The sequence below is a fragment of the Protopterus annectens genome, chromosome 11.part0 (genome assembly GCF_019279795.1).
Source record: "Protopterus annectens isolate FY-2018-M chromosome 11.part0, PAN1.0, whole genome shotgun sequence".
Classification (NCBI taxonomy): domain Eukaryota; kingdom Metazoa; phylum Chordata; order Ceratodontiformes; family Protopteridae; genus Protopterus; species Protopterus annectens.
Window position 1 is genome coordinate 984,429,787 of NC_056745.1, and position 17,331 is coordinate 984,447,117.

Here is a 17,331-nt window from a genome sequence, read left to right on the forward strand (position 1 = left end):
ATGTCTGAGGAGTTGCCTCCTTTGTGAATGGGTAGAGTAAAGAAATTCTTCCATACAGTGGGGACATAGGATTCAGAAATGGATCAGTAGATTAAGATTACAGGATAGGCAAGAGGTTCAGAGGCAATCTGCAGGAAGTAAGAGGGTAGCTTGTCAACAGATGGGGAGCAAGGTTTAAGTTTAGAGAGTAATGACTTTACATAGTTAGTTGATACTGCTTTTAGAGAGAAGGAGTTAGGGTTGGAAGAGGTATAGAGTTTGTGGGGGTGCTAGTGTTGTTTCTGGGGGGGGGGATTTATTATGGAGGTTATTGAGTTTATAAAATGATTGTTACATTTGTTGGCTATGTCTTCAGGTGTTGCATTGGGACATGGATTAGGAGAGGAAGGGTTTCCTGGATGAAGAGTCTGTTTAATAGAGCTCCAGAATTTCTTTGGGTCTGATTTAAGAGTAGAGGGAGGAATGGCATAGAAGTTTATTTTGTCATAGTGGATGATTTTTTTTATTATTTTATTTCTGAGTTCTTTATATTTCTGAAGAAGAGAAGGGGTCCTAGTTTTAGTCCACATTTTCCAAATCCTATCCAGGTCTTTCATGCGGTTTCTAGTAGATTTAGTGAGCCAGGGAGCAGTATTAGATTTGATTCTAATTGTGTGAAAAGGAGCAAGGGAGTTAAGAATGTTTAGGAATGTAGTGTTGAAGGAGTGGACAGCTTCATCTAAAGGAAAAGTGGTGAGGTAAGACCAGTTAATTTTGGAAAGTTGGTGAATAAAGGAGTTAGGACAGAAGTGAGAAAGTGAGTGGGTGGTAATAAATTTGTTAGGTTTGGTAAGGTGGGGAGTTTGTCTGGTAACTGTTATAGGGCAGTGGTTGCTGAGGGCATTTGGAAGTGTTTGGGAGTTATGATAGTTTTGAGGGTGGGAGACCAATATCCAGTTAAGAAGAGAGCTAGGTAGATAAGATTTATTAATGTAGGTTAGGGTTGTGATTAGCTGCTCAAACCCATGTAGGTTTATACAGGAAGTAGTGTTGGGAGCTTGTATTGTAAGCCAATCAATATTTACATCTCCCAGTATAATTATTTAATTGTGGATGGTATGTGAGAGGTGAGATAGGATGTTATCAGGTATGTTAATATTATCACCAGGGGGAATATAGATTGCTGTGACAGTTATGGTGTTGAAACTGTTAAGTTTGAAGCTGGTCAGTAGGAGTTCAGCTGGTGAGAAGGAGGGTAAGTCTAGTGTGGAACTGATTTGGGAGAGACAATTGGAGTAGAGTATGGAGTCTCCTTCTCCTTTTCTTTTAGGTCGATCTAATCTAAGGATACTATAGCCAGGAGGGATGATTTCACTGTCCAGATGGTGTGGTTTTAACCATGTTTCAGTTAGGGTAACTATGTCAGGAGTATAGTTAGCTATTCAAGCATGGAGTTCTTGAACTTTATTTACAAGGCTCCTGATGTTGATAGAGCAGAATTGTACTTGTTTTTGTGGGTTGAAGGGGTTGGCAGGTTTAGATACAGGGGGGTTATTGTTCAGGGTAGTGTCTGGGTTAGGATGAATGTCACCAGATAGAAGTAGAGGTTTGTAATGGGGTTTTAATTTGAGTACGTAGACTTTGTTTTTTTGTTTTAAAGAGGAGGGGGAGATATTTTTATTTTAGGAATGGGAGTGGTGGGGGGAACGATGGAGGGACAAATTAGTAGATAGGGTTGTGGTGTAGTACTTGAGTTAAGAGTGGTGTTTGAGGGATGGAAATAGGGAGTAGGTAACTGTGAGTGATAGGAGGTGAGGTGATAGAGTATAAGGAGTAGAGAAGGTAAGAGTATAGTTTGAGTTGTAAGAGACGTGTCACTTTATGGGATGTAGAACAGAGGATGAGAGGAAGGGGTGGAAGTAAGGTATAGTAGTCTTTGATAGTGGATAGTAGGTAAGTGTGGGGAGGAGCAAAGAAGGGAGGTAGTATGAGAACAGGAAGTAGAGGGGTGGGGGATTTGGGGGGGAAGTGGGGGGTGTGGTTGTATGGACAGGTATAAAGGTAAAGATATGGGGGGTGGGAGGACAGCGAAGTGAGCGAAGCGAACAGAGCGAGGCTACACCTTCCAGATAGAAGCTAAAAAAAAACTATCAGCTAGTCCAGGGACACTTAGCAAAGATGCTACACCTGGAGGGCTTTCAGCTGCAATTAGAGCAAATATAGCATCTAGGGTTTTTAAAAACCTTTGGTGTGTTGTACCTGAGCAATCACTTGGGGGTGGGGGAAGGGAGGGAAACCATCAATTGGAATTTAAAGTAGCAGGGGAGAATCCAAGGCACTCTGCTAACCTAGCTAGTTATCAAAGGACAGCCAAGGAAATAATGTAGACATACAGGCACCCTTGTTCAAGGACTGGAAGGTTTCTCCAAGAAAAACTATGTGTAGGAGTACAGCACAGGTAGAAGTTGTATGCAGCTTACTAGTCTGCAATGGCAGATTTTATTCTTTTTTATATTTGTATTCCCCTTTGCTCATTGTTTGCTGCACACAATGTAGCTAAAGATAAAAGCAGCTGGAGACTTTGCACCTCTGTTTGGTGTTTAGTGAAGAACAAGTATTGAGGAAGAGGGACTGAAGGTTATGACTGTTGAGAGGGACTAAATACCTTAACATACAACAAATTATCAACAGTGAAATGGATGAAAGGGGTGGGGGTGGGCTAAGAGGAAGAAGGTTTGCAGCTGTTGCCCCTGGGGTATACACTCTAGCTGACTGTAACAGATTTTAACAAGGCAGAACAGTAGTCACAAAAGCTGGCACCTACACTACACAAGTGGCAACAACAAGGTTCCTGCAGTTAAATCTGGGGCTGCAGTCTATTTTTGGATGATTGCTGGTTAGAGTTTTCTTTGCTTTTAGCTGGAGTGAGGGGATTCCTTGCTCACACAAGTAAATAAAAAAAGAAAGAAAGGATAGATATATTATTGAAGTGATTTGTTCTTGTTGTCATTTTAGATCTAAGAGCTAACTTCAGTGAGCTTTTAGGAGATAGGGAATAAAAATGTAGTTAAACTTTTTTTAAACTTCTGAAAAGTATATGCTGTGGGATCTTCTGAAAGTCCACATTCACATTTTTAATTTATACAAATAAGTATTTTTCCCCCTTTTGTATTCATAACGTTATTTTTGTCTATCTTCCATTGCAGTTACAATGAGTCCTTATCCCATTGCTTTCTCTTGTTGTAATACCAAGTAAAGACACTGCAATACAAGTATGGTTTCATTGAGTCCCATAGGATCACTTCATAAACTTCATCTTTATAAGTCCAAGAACTGTTGCATTTATAATAGAAAATGACTTCTATACAATGTTTTAACTTTGTTATATAAGCTGGCAGTCTATTAAAATGACCTGATTCTCTTTGATTTATCACTGTGTTAGCAGTTGTATTGTGATGTGATAAAGAACATGTTATCACCTTTACCTTTTCTATTTTAGAAACCAAATCTTTTTAAATATATACCCTATCACGTCTTAACTGTGAACCAAAGTTGTAATTGTAATGAGTGCAAAACAAAAAAAAAATCGATTCAGAAAAGTTAACATCTATGAGATCAAGTCAATAAAGTTTACTAAAGCCTTAGCCGTTACCGAGATTCTTAGTTTGTTCAGTTGCATTAGTATTGTTTTCTTTAAGTACACAACTAACGTTTCCAGCAGTTATTGCACTTCTCTTCATAACTAAAGTTTCAGTTTCCCAATACTTCCTAGAGAATGTAGCTCCAGTTCACAGACTCCAATGCATATTTGTTAAGGTTAATATTCTTTTTGATATTCAATAATGCCCATATACCATACGTTTACCATCACTGTATGAGTTAATAATCCTTGGTATTATAAAATTATTTCTTCATATGATTGCTGTACTCTTTCTCTTTTCTTTAAAGCTAGAACTTGTTAGTACTGTATATTCCTTTGTTTATAATCTAAGATTATCATCTTGTAACAAATGTGTTTCTTGTAAAACAACCACTTATGATGTATGCATTTTTAAATACTTAATCAAGCTACCTCTCTTACTCAACTATTGATATAATTGACATTTAAAGAAACATATTCTAAAGAATACATTTTATATCAGTTGCATACATATTGCTTTTATCAGTTATTATTCTGTGATATTCACAGTGCCACGGTGGTGCAGCGGTTAGCATTGTCGCCTCACAGCAAGAGGTTCTCCGGTTTGATTCTTGGATGGGGTGCCTTCTGTGCAGAGTCTGCATGTCCTCCCTGTGGTTGTGTGGGTTTCCTCTGGGTGCTCCAGTTTCCTCCCACATCCCAAAGACATGCAGTAGGTGGATTGGACACTCTAAATTGGCCCTAGGTGTGAGTGTGTGCGTGTGTGTGCCTTCTGTGGAAGGTTGGGCGCCGGGCTGGCAACTCAACACCGTAAAACTCCACTGCCAATCATGACCGGATAGATGATCCACTGTGGCAACCTCTAACTGGGAAAAGTCGAACGAAGAAGAAATTCTGTGATATTCACAATAACCCAGATCTTTAGAATAATGGCTGTATGAAAACAAAATAAAAAAATTGTTGCCTAGTAACTCATTTCATTTGTCATAAACACAAAAAGCCAATAGTTAACCATATAAGTAAACTACAAGTAAACTTACTCCCTCCCATGGTACATAACATTCCTAGTTTGAAGAGAAATCTGATTCAGACTACTTAATTTTGTTTTATTCTGTTACACCCAGTTATGCTAGTTGTCATTACTTTTAATACGCAACCTGCTGCACACAACAGAATCCACTACACATGATAATACACACAACAGTGTCTCAGCCAATAAGCCCCGAAGGCAAAACACCACAAAACCAAATGTCTTTGTCATAGGTGAGTCCATAGTGAGACACACACACTCAAGTTTCAAAACAACAAGTACAATTATGACGGTGTCATAGTCCGTGTTGGAGTGAATGACTTGATATGCACTTCCCTGAACTATATAAAGAGAGACATGACCGAGGTCTCAGATTATGTGTCCCAGGCAGGTATGTTCCTAGCCCTAAGCAGCATTCTACCTTCACCCAGGATGATGCCTCAATATAAACAAAAAATGATTGACTTCAACGATTGGCTTAGCTTTTCATGTCAAATCAGCGGGATCCAGTATCTGTCAGCCTGAGAAGATATGGTCAACAGACCACACTGCTTTGCCAGAGATGGCCTTCACCTGTTGTCTCTTGGCTTTTGGTTACTGGCAAATGTACTTGCCTCCCCCATAGTGCCTTTTTAGGCAATGTCATAGCAACAAAATTCCTGATGTAAAAAATATCCACTAGAGACAAACTCAAGGTTATGCTGCTTAATTCTAAGGGTCTAAACTGGAAACTGAATTCACTGGAAGCACTCCTTACCTTAGAAGATGCTGATGTCTGTGCAGTCACAGAGACATGGTTCACGACCACAGACAGCACCCCAGTTATGCAAGGCTACAATTCTTTCCACATGTTCAGACCTCAAAACGAGAGTGAAAGTACCAAAGGCAGAGGTGTATCCATTTTCATTAAAGATAAATACTTCTTGAGACTGGTCAAACAGTACAACTCCCTAAAGCTACTCCAAGTCCAACTAACTGTAAGGAATACCCCCTTCCATATCATTGTTAGCTATAGGACCCCCACCATGAACCATGAGAACCACTCTGCCTACTTGCACCTACATGAGTAGCCAAGCACCTTTGTCATGGGTGATTTCAGCTATCCTTCATCGATTGGGAGTCATATGTGAGCACAAACACTCTCACCCTAAGGTTCTTGGACTTTGTTAATACAAATGCTCTGGAACAGATAGTCTGCACCCCAACAAGGGGCTCAAATGTCCTAGACTTATTACTCACCAACATAGGGGGTCTCTGCACTACCCCATGTGTGTTGCCTTCCTGGTAAGGTGTGATCATGAATCAGTCTCATTCGATGTAACAATCATACCTGCCCCCCAAGAGCAAAAAAGATGAAACATTTCTCCAAAGCAAACTATAGACTCCTAAGCGATGGCATAAATAGATTCAAACCCTCTGATACTACTGTCAGCAATGACTCCTATACAGAGCGGTACACAAATGTCCTGTATAAACATCTGTACAAATATATAGACTTGGCTGTACCTGAACAGTTCAAACAAGGTTGTTACAAAAAAAAAAAAAAAAACAAGCCACACTGGTGGACATCAAGTATAAGTAGGTTATACAACAATAGGAAGAGACTAATATCTAAGAACAGTATACATCCAACTAAACATCTCAGGCTGTTCATCGCCATTACGTCTAGCTTTTCTCAAGTGTTCTGCCCTCACAAAGAAGGATACAGAAGTAATTGTTGCACCACTGTGTTTTGCACCTTACCTTTCAAATTCTTTAGCATTCTTCTATCACACACTGCTCTGCCATTTAATCCATTTGACTGCAGCACCTCTGACTCTGGCTTTGACCAACTTAGTCAGACATTCTCTGTCCTCAACCATCCCTCTCAGATACTTGAAGCTATTAACCTGTTCCACTATTTTCCATTCTATCTCAATTTAAAGTATATTCTGATTTCCCCAAGTTGTTGCCATGACAACTGTTGTCTGTGAATAGTTTTCTGCCATGTGTAATAAGTTATGCATTCCATTACCCTGCCATTTGCTGGAATTCCTGTACAGAGTTTGCTTGTAATGCCACATTATTTGCATACAGCAGCTTTGTTGATTTGCTCCCTCTGACCTGTTTGTTAATGTAGTCTATGAATGATATGAGCAGTAGGGTACTCACAGCTGACCACTGATGCACACCCATTCTCACTGGGAACTTGTCTGTGAGCACAGACACTATTTGTAGCAGTGTGACAGCAGTTTGATAGCACTGTGGTGTCCCATTTGTCCATGTACAATTGCACTAGAATGTTTATTCTCCAGTCATTTGGGATATACCTTTCTCTTTGTACTGTTATGAATAACCTCAGGAGTCAGTCACTTCTCCCCTAACTCACTCAACATCTTAATCATATCATTAGTGACTTGCTCTGAGCCCACTTCTTTCTCTAACATCATTGTCCTTAGTGCTATCACTACTTCTACAGTGTGTTTCTTTCTCTTTCATCCTAGGCTACGTATAGTACAATGCAACTTCTTGGGGTTTCACAAGAAATAAATAAATATTATCAGCAGAATAGTCAATCAGATATTTTATTTTTGTATGTACCTCTGTCAATCTGTAAACAAATTTACTTTAAGTAAGGATGATGTACTGGTGCAAAGCATTGACCTGCTACTTTGACAATAACTGCAGTGACCACTATTTGCTGACAAAACATGTATCTGAAGCTTTTGACAGTAGTTGCATGACAAAGATGATGAATAAGTTTTGATTTCTCTTGTAGCTGAAGAAGAAAACACTGGAAGTGACTGTCTGGGATTATGATAGATTCTCATCCAATGATTTCCTTGGCGAGGTCAGTATATATATATATTTTTTTTATTTTACTTCATAAAGTTTAGATTATGCAAGTCTTTCCCAGCCTTATTAATGACTCAGACATTAACATATAAAGTTCTTGATACAATGTTTACAAAATGGAATGCTTTAAAGTTACTTATGTGGTAAATAACCTGACAACACACACACATATTAAGAAGGGTCTATGTTTCTTGATCGAAATTTCACAATCTCAAACAAGAAACATCAAGACCCATTAAAGAGAAAGTGCACTACATTGCAACTGCACTTTCGCAAAAGCCGGTTCTCCGAACCAGAAAAAAAAAAAAATACTTTAAACATTATTTTGCAGGGGGACAAGCCCCCCTGCACCCTCCATATGGGAAGGCTGTGCCCCCCACACCCCCCCTACTTAAATATTCTAACTTCGAGATCGCACTACAGTGGGGAAAAGGATATATTTCCTTATCCCCACTGTAATGTGCTTTGGAGAATCGGCTTTAGCGAAAGTGCACTTTCGCCTAAATGGGATCGATCTGCTGGTTGTCGAGAAAGTGTGTTTTTGACAATCAAATGTAGACCTATTAAGATATATTTTAACACACACAAACAGATATAGTCCCTCTCTTCATAGTGGAGTATTTTGACATTGTTTTACTTAGCTTGTTGTTGAGACAACAAACAAATGTTCTTCATTTCCCACCTTCTGAGTCAGCACTGGTTGCAACCCAACTGCTAAAGCATGTGTGCATGTTATGAGTAGTTAGGCGACATCAGGAGTGGTTCAGCACAAAGACTGTAAAAGGCTTTGTTGGGCTCCGGCATCCACCTACCTTGCTCAGAGAGCTTCCCCTTAGTCAGACTGGTAAGGTGATAAAGAATGGAGGAAAACTGAGTGGTAAACTTCCAGTAATCTCCAGTCAGTCCTGGGAAAGCTCTTAACTACTTCTCTGTCTGGCATTAGGGCATTTGCTTGCAGTGGCTTAATTAATCCTCTCCCAATTATAAATCCAAGGTAATTCCTACATTCCATTTCATATCACTAACACTGAGACCTGCCTGTACTTCTTGTGAAAATCCAACTCTTTCAAATGGTTGGGAGCATCATCCAGCTTATGGTTCATGAGGCTTCAGCACTCAGACCATCAGCTTCTGGAACATGACCAGAGCCCTCTGAAGATCGAATGGGAGGACCATATATTGAAACAATCCATCCTACATAGAAAACACAGCCTTCTCTTTAACCTTCTCTGATAAGGAAACCTGCCATTTACTCATTTAAATAAAGAGTAGTTAGGAATCCAGCCTTCTTCAACCACTCAACCAGCTCACCTGTACTGGACATAAGACAGCTGCCTTCAAGATGCTATTGAGCTTTCTAAAATTGTTATAGAATCTAACTATATGATCCAGTTTTGGAACTTAAACAGTGGAGAATGGCAATTGTAGTGCCCTTGCATAAAGGTCGTCCCTCTACTGACACTAGAAATTATAGGCCTATTAGTCTCTCTAGTGGGGTTTGCAAGGTTATAGAATGCATTGCAGCTGAACTGGTAAACTATGATATAAATGACCGTAATCCACAATAATCTGGCATTGTAAAAGGCAGATCATGGCTGCTTAACCTAGTTTAGTTATTTGAAAGGGTTACTAAAGCCGTGGTTAAGGGCCGCACAATCCACATTGCTTATATGGTTCTTGCCAAAGTGTTTGACCCTATAATCTATATTAAGATTATTGGCCAACTCTCTCAACTCAGCATTAACCCATACAAAGTTTGCTAGAATAGAAACCATTTGTTCTAGACAGAAGAATGTCACTAAGGTGTCCCACAGGGCTCTGCCCTGGGCTTCCTCCTATTTTGTATATTTTTCTGCAACATAAAGGGTGATATCAAGAGGCTATAGCTAACCAAGTTTACTGATGATTGCAGACTACCCCCCATACTCAAATTCTCATGCAAGGGCTGGCCCAAACAAATGTTTGGTGTATTAGTCTTGGGCTTACTTTTAACACCAAGAAATGCTGTATTGTTTCCTTTGGTACAATTAGCATTACTAAAGCTTTCCTTATAGATAAGATTCCACATAAATCTGACTCAGTCATGAGGGATGCGAGTATGTATGTTGATAACAAAGTCGCATTTGTCCATCATGTCTCTGTGGTAATTAGGATATCCTTCTACTTTGCACAAGTTATCCTTCATGATGTGTTTTCAAAGCCCTAAGAAGTTATAGTCCCACTTTATTCATGCTTCATTGGGACTTTTGTTGAATATGATGCACCCTTCAGCAGGTCCCTAACCAAACACCTTAAACCAGTGTGATAAAGCTCAACATTTACTCACCAAAAAGATCTCAGGTGTTGGTACCATTAATTATTCTGACAGACTAAAAATCCTGTCCCTCTACTTAAGTTCAGACTCCTATGCTTTCTGTAATAGAAATTAACTGCATCACCTAAAGAGAAAAAATGGTAAAGCAAAGACCCATTCCAGAGATCTAAATGTACACTATCACATCAACAACACCAGATGGTGTGACACATATCTAACCCAAGTAACTCCCATTTCTGGAATAGGCCACTCTTACCTATTAAGGAGAGTACTTTCCCTAGCAGCGTTTAAAACCAGATGACTGAATAGGTGATTGAAAATTTTTACCAGGGATATGTGGAGAAAGTCTACTTAATACAGGACACTGTTTGTCTCCCACTAGTACTGGGTGATGTGGCTAAATTTCCTGATGGATTCCTTTGGCTATACGTTTAGTAAGAACCTATGAAGTTATACACTTGTGAAAATATGGGGCTGTTCAAGGCACCAGTAGGCTTCTTAATAACCCCTAACTTCAGAATTTTCTTTATTTCCTCTCTGACGACCTATTTCTGAGCTTTCAGCACTGTGCAGAGTCTTAGATTAACTTGTTGTCCAAGAAGTGTCGCTGTATGATGTCTAATAAAAGTTATCCTTCTTGGCAGCTATGAACAAATACCTCTGTTCCTCAGAAGGAATCCTTGGCTCTGCATCCTTTAAGATTTTGAAAGGTCTTCATCACCACCATCTGTGGGATGGAAAATTTAACTTCTGTTATTAGCAGTCACTAACCTCAGTTACCATGCTTACCACATTTACTTGGCTCTCCATCCAGGGCATTTGAACATTTATATCATAAGTTTGCTCAGCCCACTGATTTTCTGTTTGTCTGGTTTTATAAATCACCTTATTTACTCATTCCATTATTTCATGTGGCCATTGCCACTTGACCAGAATGTTTGTGTATCATTGTGGGTACCAGAAGTAAGATTTGGTCTCACACCTGATGATACCTATTCCAGACACATCTATATAGACTCCTTGTTGGCTCACATGTGTCCTGTGTGTTTGAGCACAATAGGCATCATTACTCTCAGCCTTTCCTTACAACACTCTTAAAAAATGTCTTTCCTTCCTTCCGTCCTTGTTTCTGTCACTATGCACTTAGATACTCAGGGCCTTCTACCATTTGATAGCTCAGTGGGACTAAATCCTGTAGAGGCTTCAGATACTTCTAAAACTGAAAACATTAAATAAGGCTGTGGATGTTCCCATTCTTTCCTGTTCTTCCAACTGACTTTCCTTAACATAGATTTTATGATTAAACCACTCTACCAACTTACCCATATGGGTGTGATACACCAAGGTCATTAATTTCTTTACTTGGAGACTGTGATACAGGTGCCTATTGGACATGAAGGCTACACCTTGCTCTATTAGATTCTCTTCCAGTGTCCCCACATGGAAAAATAGCAGTATGGGACTTTTAGTAATTGCTTTTGCATTAAGTTTCTTAAGGGAATAAGTTCAGGAAACTGGGTAACATATTCCAACCCTACCAGTAATGTATCAGTACTCACTGGAGGATTTAGTTAGATGCCCTATGATATTCATTGTAATCCTTTCAAATGGAACCTTGATTATAGGCATGAATTTCTAAAGTCTAGATTAGGGAGTGTCCACTAACACTCAAGAGGTCCAGTACAAAAGTTTAAAATTTCTTTCATGACATCTGGCCAGTAGAACCTAACTAAAAACTCTGCTTTACATTTAAATGCCCACCAACATATGGATATGGGTTCTTTTGAAGCTTAACTGGCCTAGCTGGAGGCTAGGTAGACAGACTGGATCTCTCAGGTCCTCTACTTTTGTATGTCTCTATGCTGGCTGAGGTGTTTTTACACTGTTAAACAGTGTTTGGTGCAACTTTGATCCTATGTTAAGAACAGTGTTATGCTTCTTACTTCTGTCATATTCACACTGTTTCCTGAGACTTTTCAAAAATGAAAGGCTTTCCCAGATCTTACATCATGCCGTAGATATAGCAAACTTGCTGTCTGACAGTTAGTGAAAACTTCACCCCTCTTCCCCCCTATCAGTAAATCAGTATATCCCCAGTACCTGTGCCCTTCCCCTTATATCTAGGGAACAGGTCATCACTGCTCTCTCAAAGGCAAAAAATACAGCCTCCATAGGACCCAGTACCATCCTAGGCTGCATCCTACATGAACTCAGGTAGGACCTTGCAGCAGCATTAGGCACCCTATTCAACCAAAGTCAGTACTGGCTTTGTCCTAGCTGAGTGGAGGATGGCCACCATCATCCCTTTGCACAAAGGTGGAGCGTCCACCAATCCTGGAAATTATAGACCCATCAACCTAACTAGCCTGATCTGCAAGGCCATGGAACGATTATCATGGACCTCATTAACAAGGACTTTGGCAACCTCCAAACACTCAATCCCACACAGTTTGGCTTCATTAAGGGGGAGATCATGTCTTAAATTTGGTCGACTTGTTTAGGTTCATAGGTGTGTACTAGGCTAATGGCCCTGTAGCCTTTACAAGCCTAGCCCTTGACCTTATTTCCCAGTGCCTCTGTCGAGTAGAGCCACTGGAGTGATCCCCGGGGTGAATTTTCTATTTCCCATCCATTCATCAAAATTTCTGTTGAAGAGGGCCAGTGAGGTGCTCTTTTTAACATGTATGGGAAGTCTATTCCATAGCACAGGCAGTCTCTGCATTATGAACCTGTCCCTCCAGCACATTCTGTTGATTGTGGTAATGAGGTTGAGGTCTCTGGACCATGTGGTACGGAGGGATTGGGATTTCTTTAGATGTACCATTTCTAACAGAGCTGGGTCAGACATGGCTTTGTAAGTCAAGCAGAAATCGCCTCTAAGTAGGCGATATGACAGAGAATACTTGGAATTTTTTGAATCTGTCCATATAGGACAAGTGTTTAAGGCCTAGGATCCTCTTTGTTAGGTACTTTTGCAGCCTCTCCAGTTGTTACAGGTGTCTGGTGAGGTACATGCCAAATGGGGCATTGTACTCAATGAGTGGCCTAATGAGGGATGAGTAGAGGGAGACAATGATCTCTTTCTTCCTGGATGCAAAACCCTTAGTAATGAGATGTGCCACATAGAAGGACTTTCTGACCACAGTGGCAATGTGGTGGTCAAAAGAGAGGTTGATGTCAACCTGTGTTCCCAGATCTGTTATAATGCCTTCTGTGTTCAGTAGACTACCATTGATGTGGTAATTCGTGGGAATCTGTTTTTTTTTCCCAAAGGGGATGAGGACACATATTTTGGCATTGAAATTAAGGCCATGGTTCTGACACCACTCATTGGTCTCAATGAGGCCTTTCTGTAGGATGTCAACATCACTTGGGGAGTTAATAATAGCTCCCAACTTGCAATCGTCTGCGAACTTTGCCAGCCAAAGTCCCTTCATGTTAGCCTGGACTTTAGAGAAGTAGATACCAAACAGGAGAGGACCCAGGACCGAACCCTGTGGGACTCCACTCGTGACTGGTCGGCAGTCTGACTTGGAGTCAGCTACTTTCACACTGTGGGTTCTATCTGTGAGCCAGTTTGCAACCCACCTAGTGATATAGGGGTAGATGCCTAACTTAGTGAGTTTTTCTATGATTCCTGAGTGGGGAGTGGTATCAAATGCGTTGGCCAGATCAAGGTAGGCTGTATGAACCACCTTGCCTTCATCCACAGCTCTGGTTACTGACTCAAAGAAGTCAACCAAGTTGAGCAGGCATGATCTACCCTTCACAAAACCAAACTGTGTGGGATCCAGAGTTTGGAGATTCCCTATATCCTTGTTTATTAGGTCTGTGATGATGCTTTCCATAGCTTTGCATATCAGACTCATCAGGCTAATGGGGCAGTAGTTCCCAGGGTCCGTAGTTGCTCCTCCTTTGTGGAGAGGGATGACTGTAGCAATGTGCCATTCAGTAAGAACAAAGCCTGAGGTGAGGCTGTGATTGAACAGGGCGCTCAGGTGAAGTGCCAGTTCACTCTGTAGTTCATGTAGAACACAGCCTGGGATATTGTCAGGTCCCATAGAAGCTGTATATTTGGCCTTGGACAGTGCTGTTTTAACCTGTGCAGCAGTAATACTGGGTGCCTGGTAATCTACTGATTTTGCAATTAGTTTTTTTTTTGGGGGGGATAAAGTTGGCACTGAATCTGTCAGCCAGTATATTGGCAGTATCTGTTGGCTCGGTATAGTAGGTACTATTGTGCAGTAGCTCAGAGCAAATCTGGGTATTGCCATGGAGATTCTTTACATAACTGTAGAAGGCCTTGTGGTTTTCTTTGCTATCTGCTTCAATTCTGTTTTCATAGCTAGCTTTAGAGGATTTGATGAGGGATCTCAACTTTTTGTTGAGGCTGATAAGGGAGGTTTTCCAGTCTTGGGACTTCACTTTATTCCACATCAGTTTCCTCCTTCTGTTGTAGAGTTTGTTTATTGCAGGGGACCACCAGATTGGCTTCCTTTTTTTGGAGAAGAGCATCTTGGTTCTATTGGATATGGCGAGATCTACACATTTGTGTATGTGTTCATACAGTGCATTGGTGTATGATCCGGCGGTCGTGCAACTATTCTCCATTTGCATGGGTGCCGAGAAGTTAGCTACCTCTGTTTTTAGGAGCCCAAAGTTAGCTTTGGAGAAGTTTTTCATGGTGGTTACCTTTGCGGGGGGGGGGGGGGTGAGGATTTCAAAGGTGATTAGTTTGTGTTCGGATCTATCCAGGGAGAAGTTGACTATTGGTGTAGAGCAATGGTCACCCATGTTAGTAAGGACCAGGTCAAGGATGTTGCTACCTCTAGTGGGGGTAAGAACAAGCTGGTCCAGGGCATTGGAATTAATGAATTCCAGGAAATGTGAATTGGTACATGAGTAGTTTTCCCAGTTAATGGAGGGGTAGTTGAAGTCGCCCAGCATGAGAGTGTTAGGTTGAACCCTAATATTCTCCAGGGTGCTTAGGAACATGGAGTGTGAGTCTTGGGATATGGTTGGTAATCTATAGCAGGCTATGACCTGAATCACTGTCTTACACAATGTTAGCTGCACCTGAAGTATCTCTAATGCATTATGTTGGGCTACCAGTCTGGAGGTGTGGGCATCCTTTATGAATATGGAAACACCACCGCCTTTGGAGCTTCAGTCCAAGTTCTGGGGCCGAAAGGTGTGGAATGAGTTATAGCCTGGTAGTGCAGGGGTGCTTTCTGCTGCCTTGAACCAGGTCTCTGTTACAGCACAAATGTCGATGTTCTCCATCACTACATCTGAGTGACGCCTCCAGGTGCATCTACAGTTACCTCCTACTGCTCCTCTAGGCGTCAAATATTACTTGTTCATACTTGCATTAATAATTCACAAACCATGCTACATACAAGGTGTCAGAATATTTTATCTTGAAGCACACATTATGGCAAACACAACTGTATTGATATTTGACCTCTGTCAATGAGTATTTGTTAGAATTGTAAGGTGATAACTTCATTTTTAAAGGCTCAGGCCACACCCACTAGGAGTTAAAGGTACACACTCAAAACAGTTGTACTGGAGGGAATGGAGTGCTTCGAGCAAGTGCATTTTGAGATTTAGACTTCTAGCATTGAGCAGCATGACCCTCAGATTGCATTTGTTTGTAGCTGTTACAGTGGTAATTTTCTGTTTGGAACACCACCTAAAAAAGACAATATAGGAGTGGCAAGTGCCTTGGCCAGTATCCAAAAGCCCAGACATGACAGATGCAGGCCATCTCTGGCAAAGCATCGAGGTCTATCAATCATGTCATCCCAGGCAGACAGATACTAGATCCCCTTAGAATGACACCAGAAACTTAGCCAATTGTTGAAATCAACCATTTTCTGCTCATACTGTGGTATCATTCTAGGTGATGGTAGGATGCTGCTCAGGGCTGGGGTCATCCCTGCCTGTGCTACATAATCCAAGAGCTCCTCCATGTCCCTTTTCATGTACTCCAGGGAGGTACGTCTCGGGTCATTCACACCCACATGTACAATGACAGAGTCATATTTCTACCTGTTGTTGGGGGACCTGAGTGCATGTGTTATGTGGTGGATCCTGACACCTGACAGGCAGCTGACTGTTACTTTCTCCTTATTCAGCCTAGTGAGTTGGACATCAGTGAGCCTCACTATCGAGTCACCTATGACTAGTGTGTTGGGCATGCTGTTTTGCCTTAGGGGCTTTAATTGAGTGGCACACTGTTTAGGAGAGTTATGTGTCTCATGATTAGTGTTGTGTGGTGGTGGTCAATTACATTTCTGCCTTGGAGGTCTCTGCTGGTCAAGTAGATTTTTATTGAGAGCCTCCATGAAGGTGGGTGTGTGGTTTGTGTTTTTATATGAAGGCAGTGCTGGTGTGTGTTCTGGGCAGCTATGTGTTCCATGTAGTGTCATGCAAGTTTTGACCTTCTCCTCTTGACCAACTATTCTGGTCTTGGCTGGTGAGTGCATAGCTTCCAGTTTGGATATATAAGTGCATCTCTTGCAAATATGAGTGTTGGGAGGTAGGAGGAGAAGGTTGTCAGTGTACATGAGGCAGTTGCTACATTGCCTCAGGATGCCCAAGTTCACCAGGTTAATAGGAGAAAGCACAGGGAACTGATCTTTAGACATGCCTGGAAGGGTGGGCATTAGTAATAAGTACTGGAGCTGTTTTCTTGTAGAATGTTTAGTGCTGGTAACACTTTTATGTGCTACAATAATTGCTGCAAAAAGTCTGGTAATGTGCTAGACTAATAAGTTAGCAAAAGTGTAGGAGAGGAGATAACTAGACGATCTAAGGGAAAAATTAAAGAGCAGACTTTGGCACTGCTCAGAAGCTTATAAACAGTACTGAATACAGCAATCTGTATCTGGACTAGACTAGTTACAGGAAAGGCGAAAAACAAGTGCAAATGCAGGCTTTTAAAGACAGCCACTAAAGCCATGGATGAGGGGAAGACAGTGCACACCACCTATACTAACCTGGCCAAAGCCTTCAACACTATTCCCCACTGGAGCATAATAGATAAACTCTCTCAACTAGACATCAAACCATATGTTACCAGATGAGTAGCAAACTGTCCCACTGATAGAACCCACCTAGTCAAAATAGGGAAAGCCACCGTAACAAGCAGCGTACCTCAGGGTTCAGTCTTGGCACCTCTGTTATTAGGGATATACTTTTCTGAGGTGCAGGCCAAAACCAGTAGGCTATGGCTGACCAAGTTTGCGGATGACTGCAAGCTGGGTGCTGTCATCAATTCCCCTAATGATGTGGACATCCTCCAAGACAGTCTCACTCAGACAAATGACTGGTGCCAGAAACATGGCCTCAAGCTGAATACCAAAAAAATGCATCAGAAGCCCTTTGGGGATAGTGATGTCCCCACAAATTATCACATTAATAACAATGTCTTATTTACGCAGTCAGTCATGAAGGATTTGGGCACCCAGGTTGATAAACTGACTTTTGACCACCATGTTGCTTCCATTGTATGGAAAGCCTTCTACA

At 41.2% G+C, this 17,331-nt stretch overlaps 1 protein-coding gene across 2 annotated transcripts in view; it reads left to right on the forward strand.

The window, feature by feature from the left end:
* The window catches only part of PCLO (piccolo presynaptic cytomatrix protein), a 2,606,742-nt gene that overhangs the window by 2,158,753 nt on the left and 430,658 nt on the right, over positions 1 to 17,331 (forward strand). For both annotated transcript variants that reach the window (XM_044088356.1, XM_044088355.1), the window contains one exon: positions 7,408 to 7,479. In XM_044088356.1, the coding sequence (XP_043944291.1) occupies positions 7,408 to 7,479 (72 nt within the window). The remainder of the gene's footprint in view (positions 1 to 7,407; positions 7,480 to 17,331) is intronic.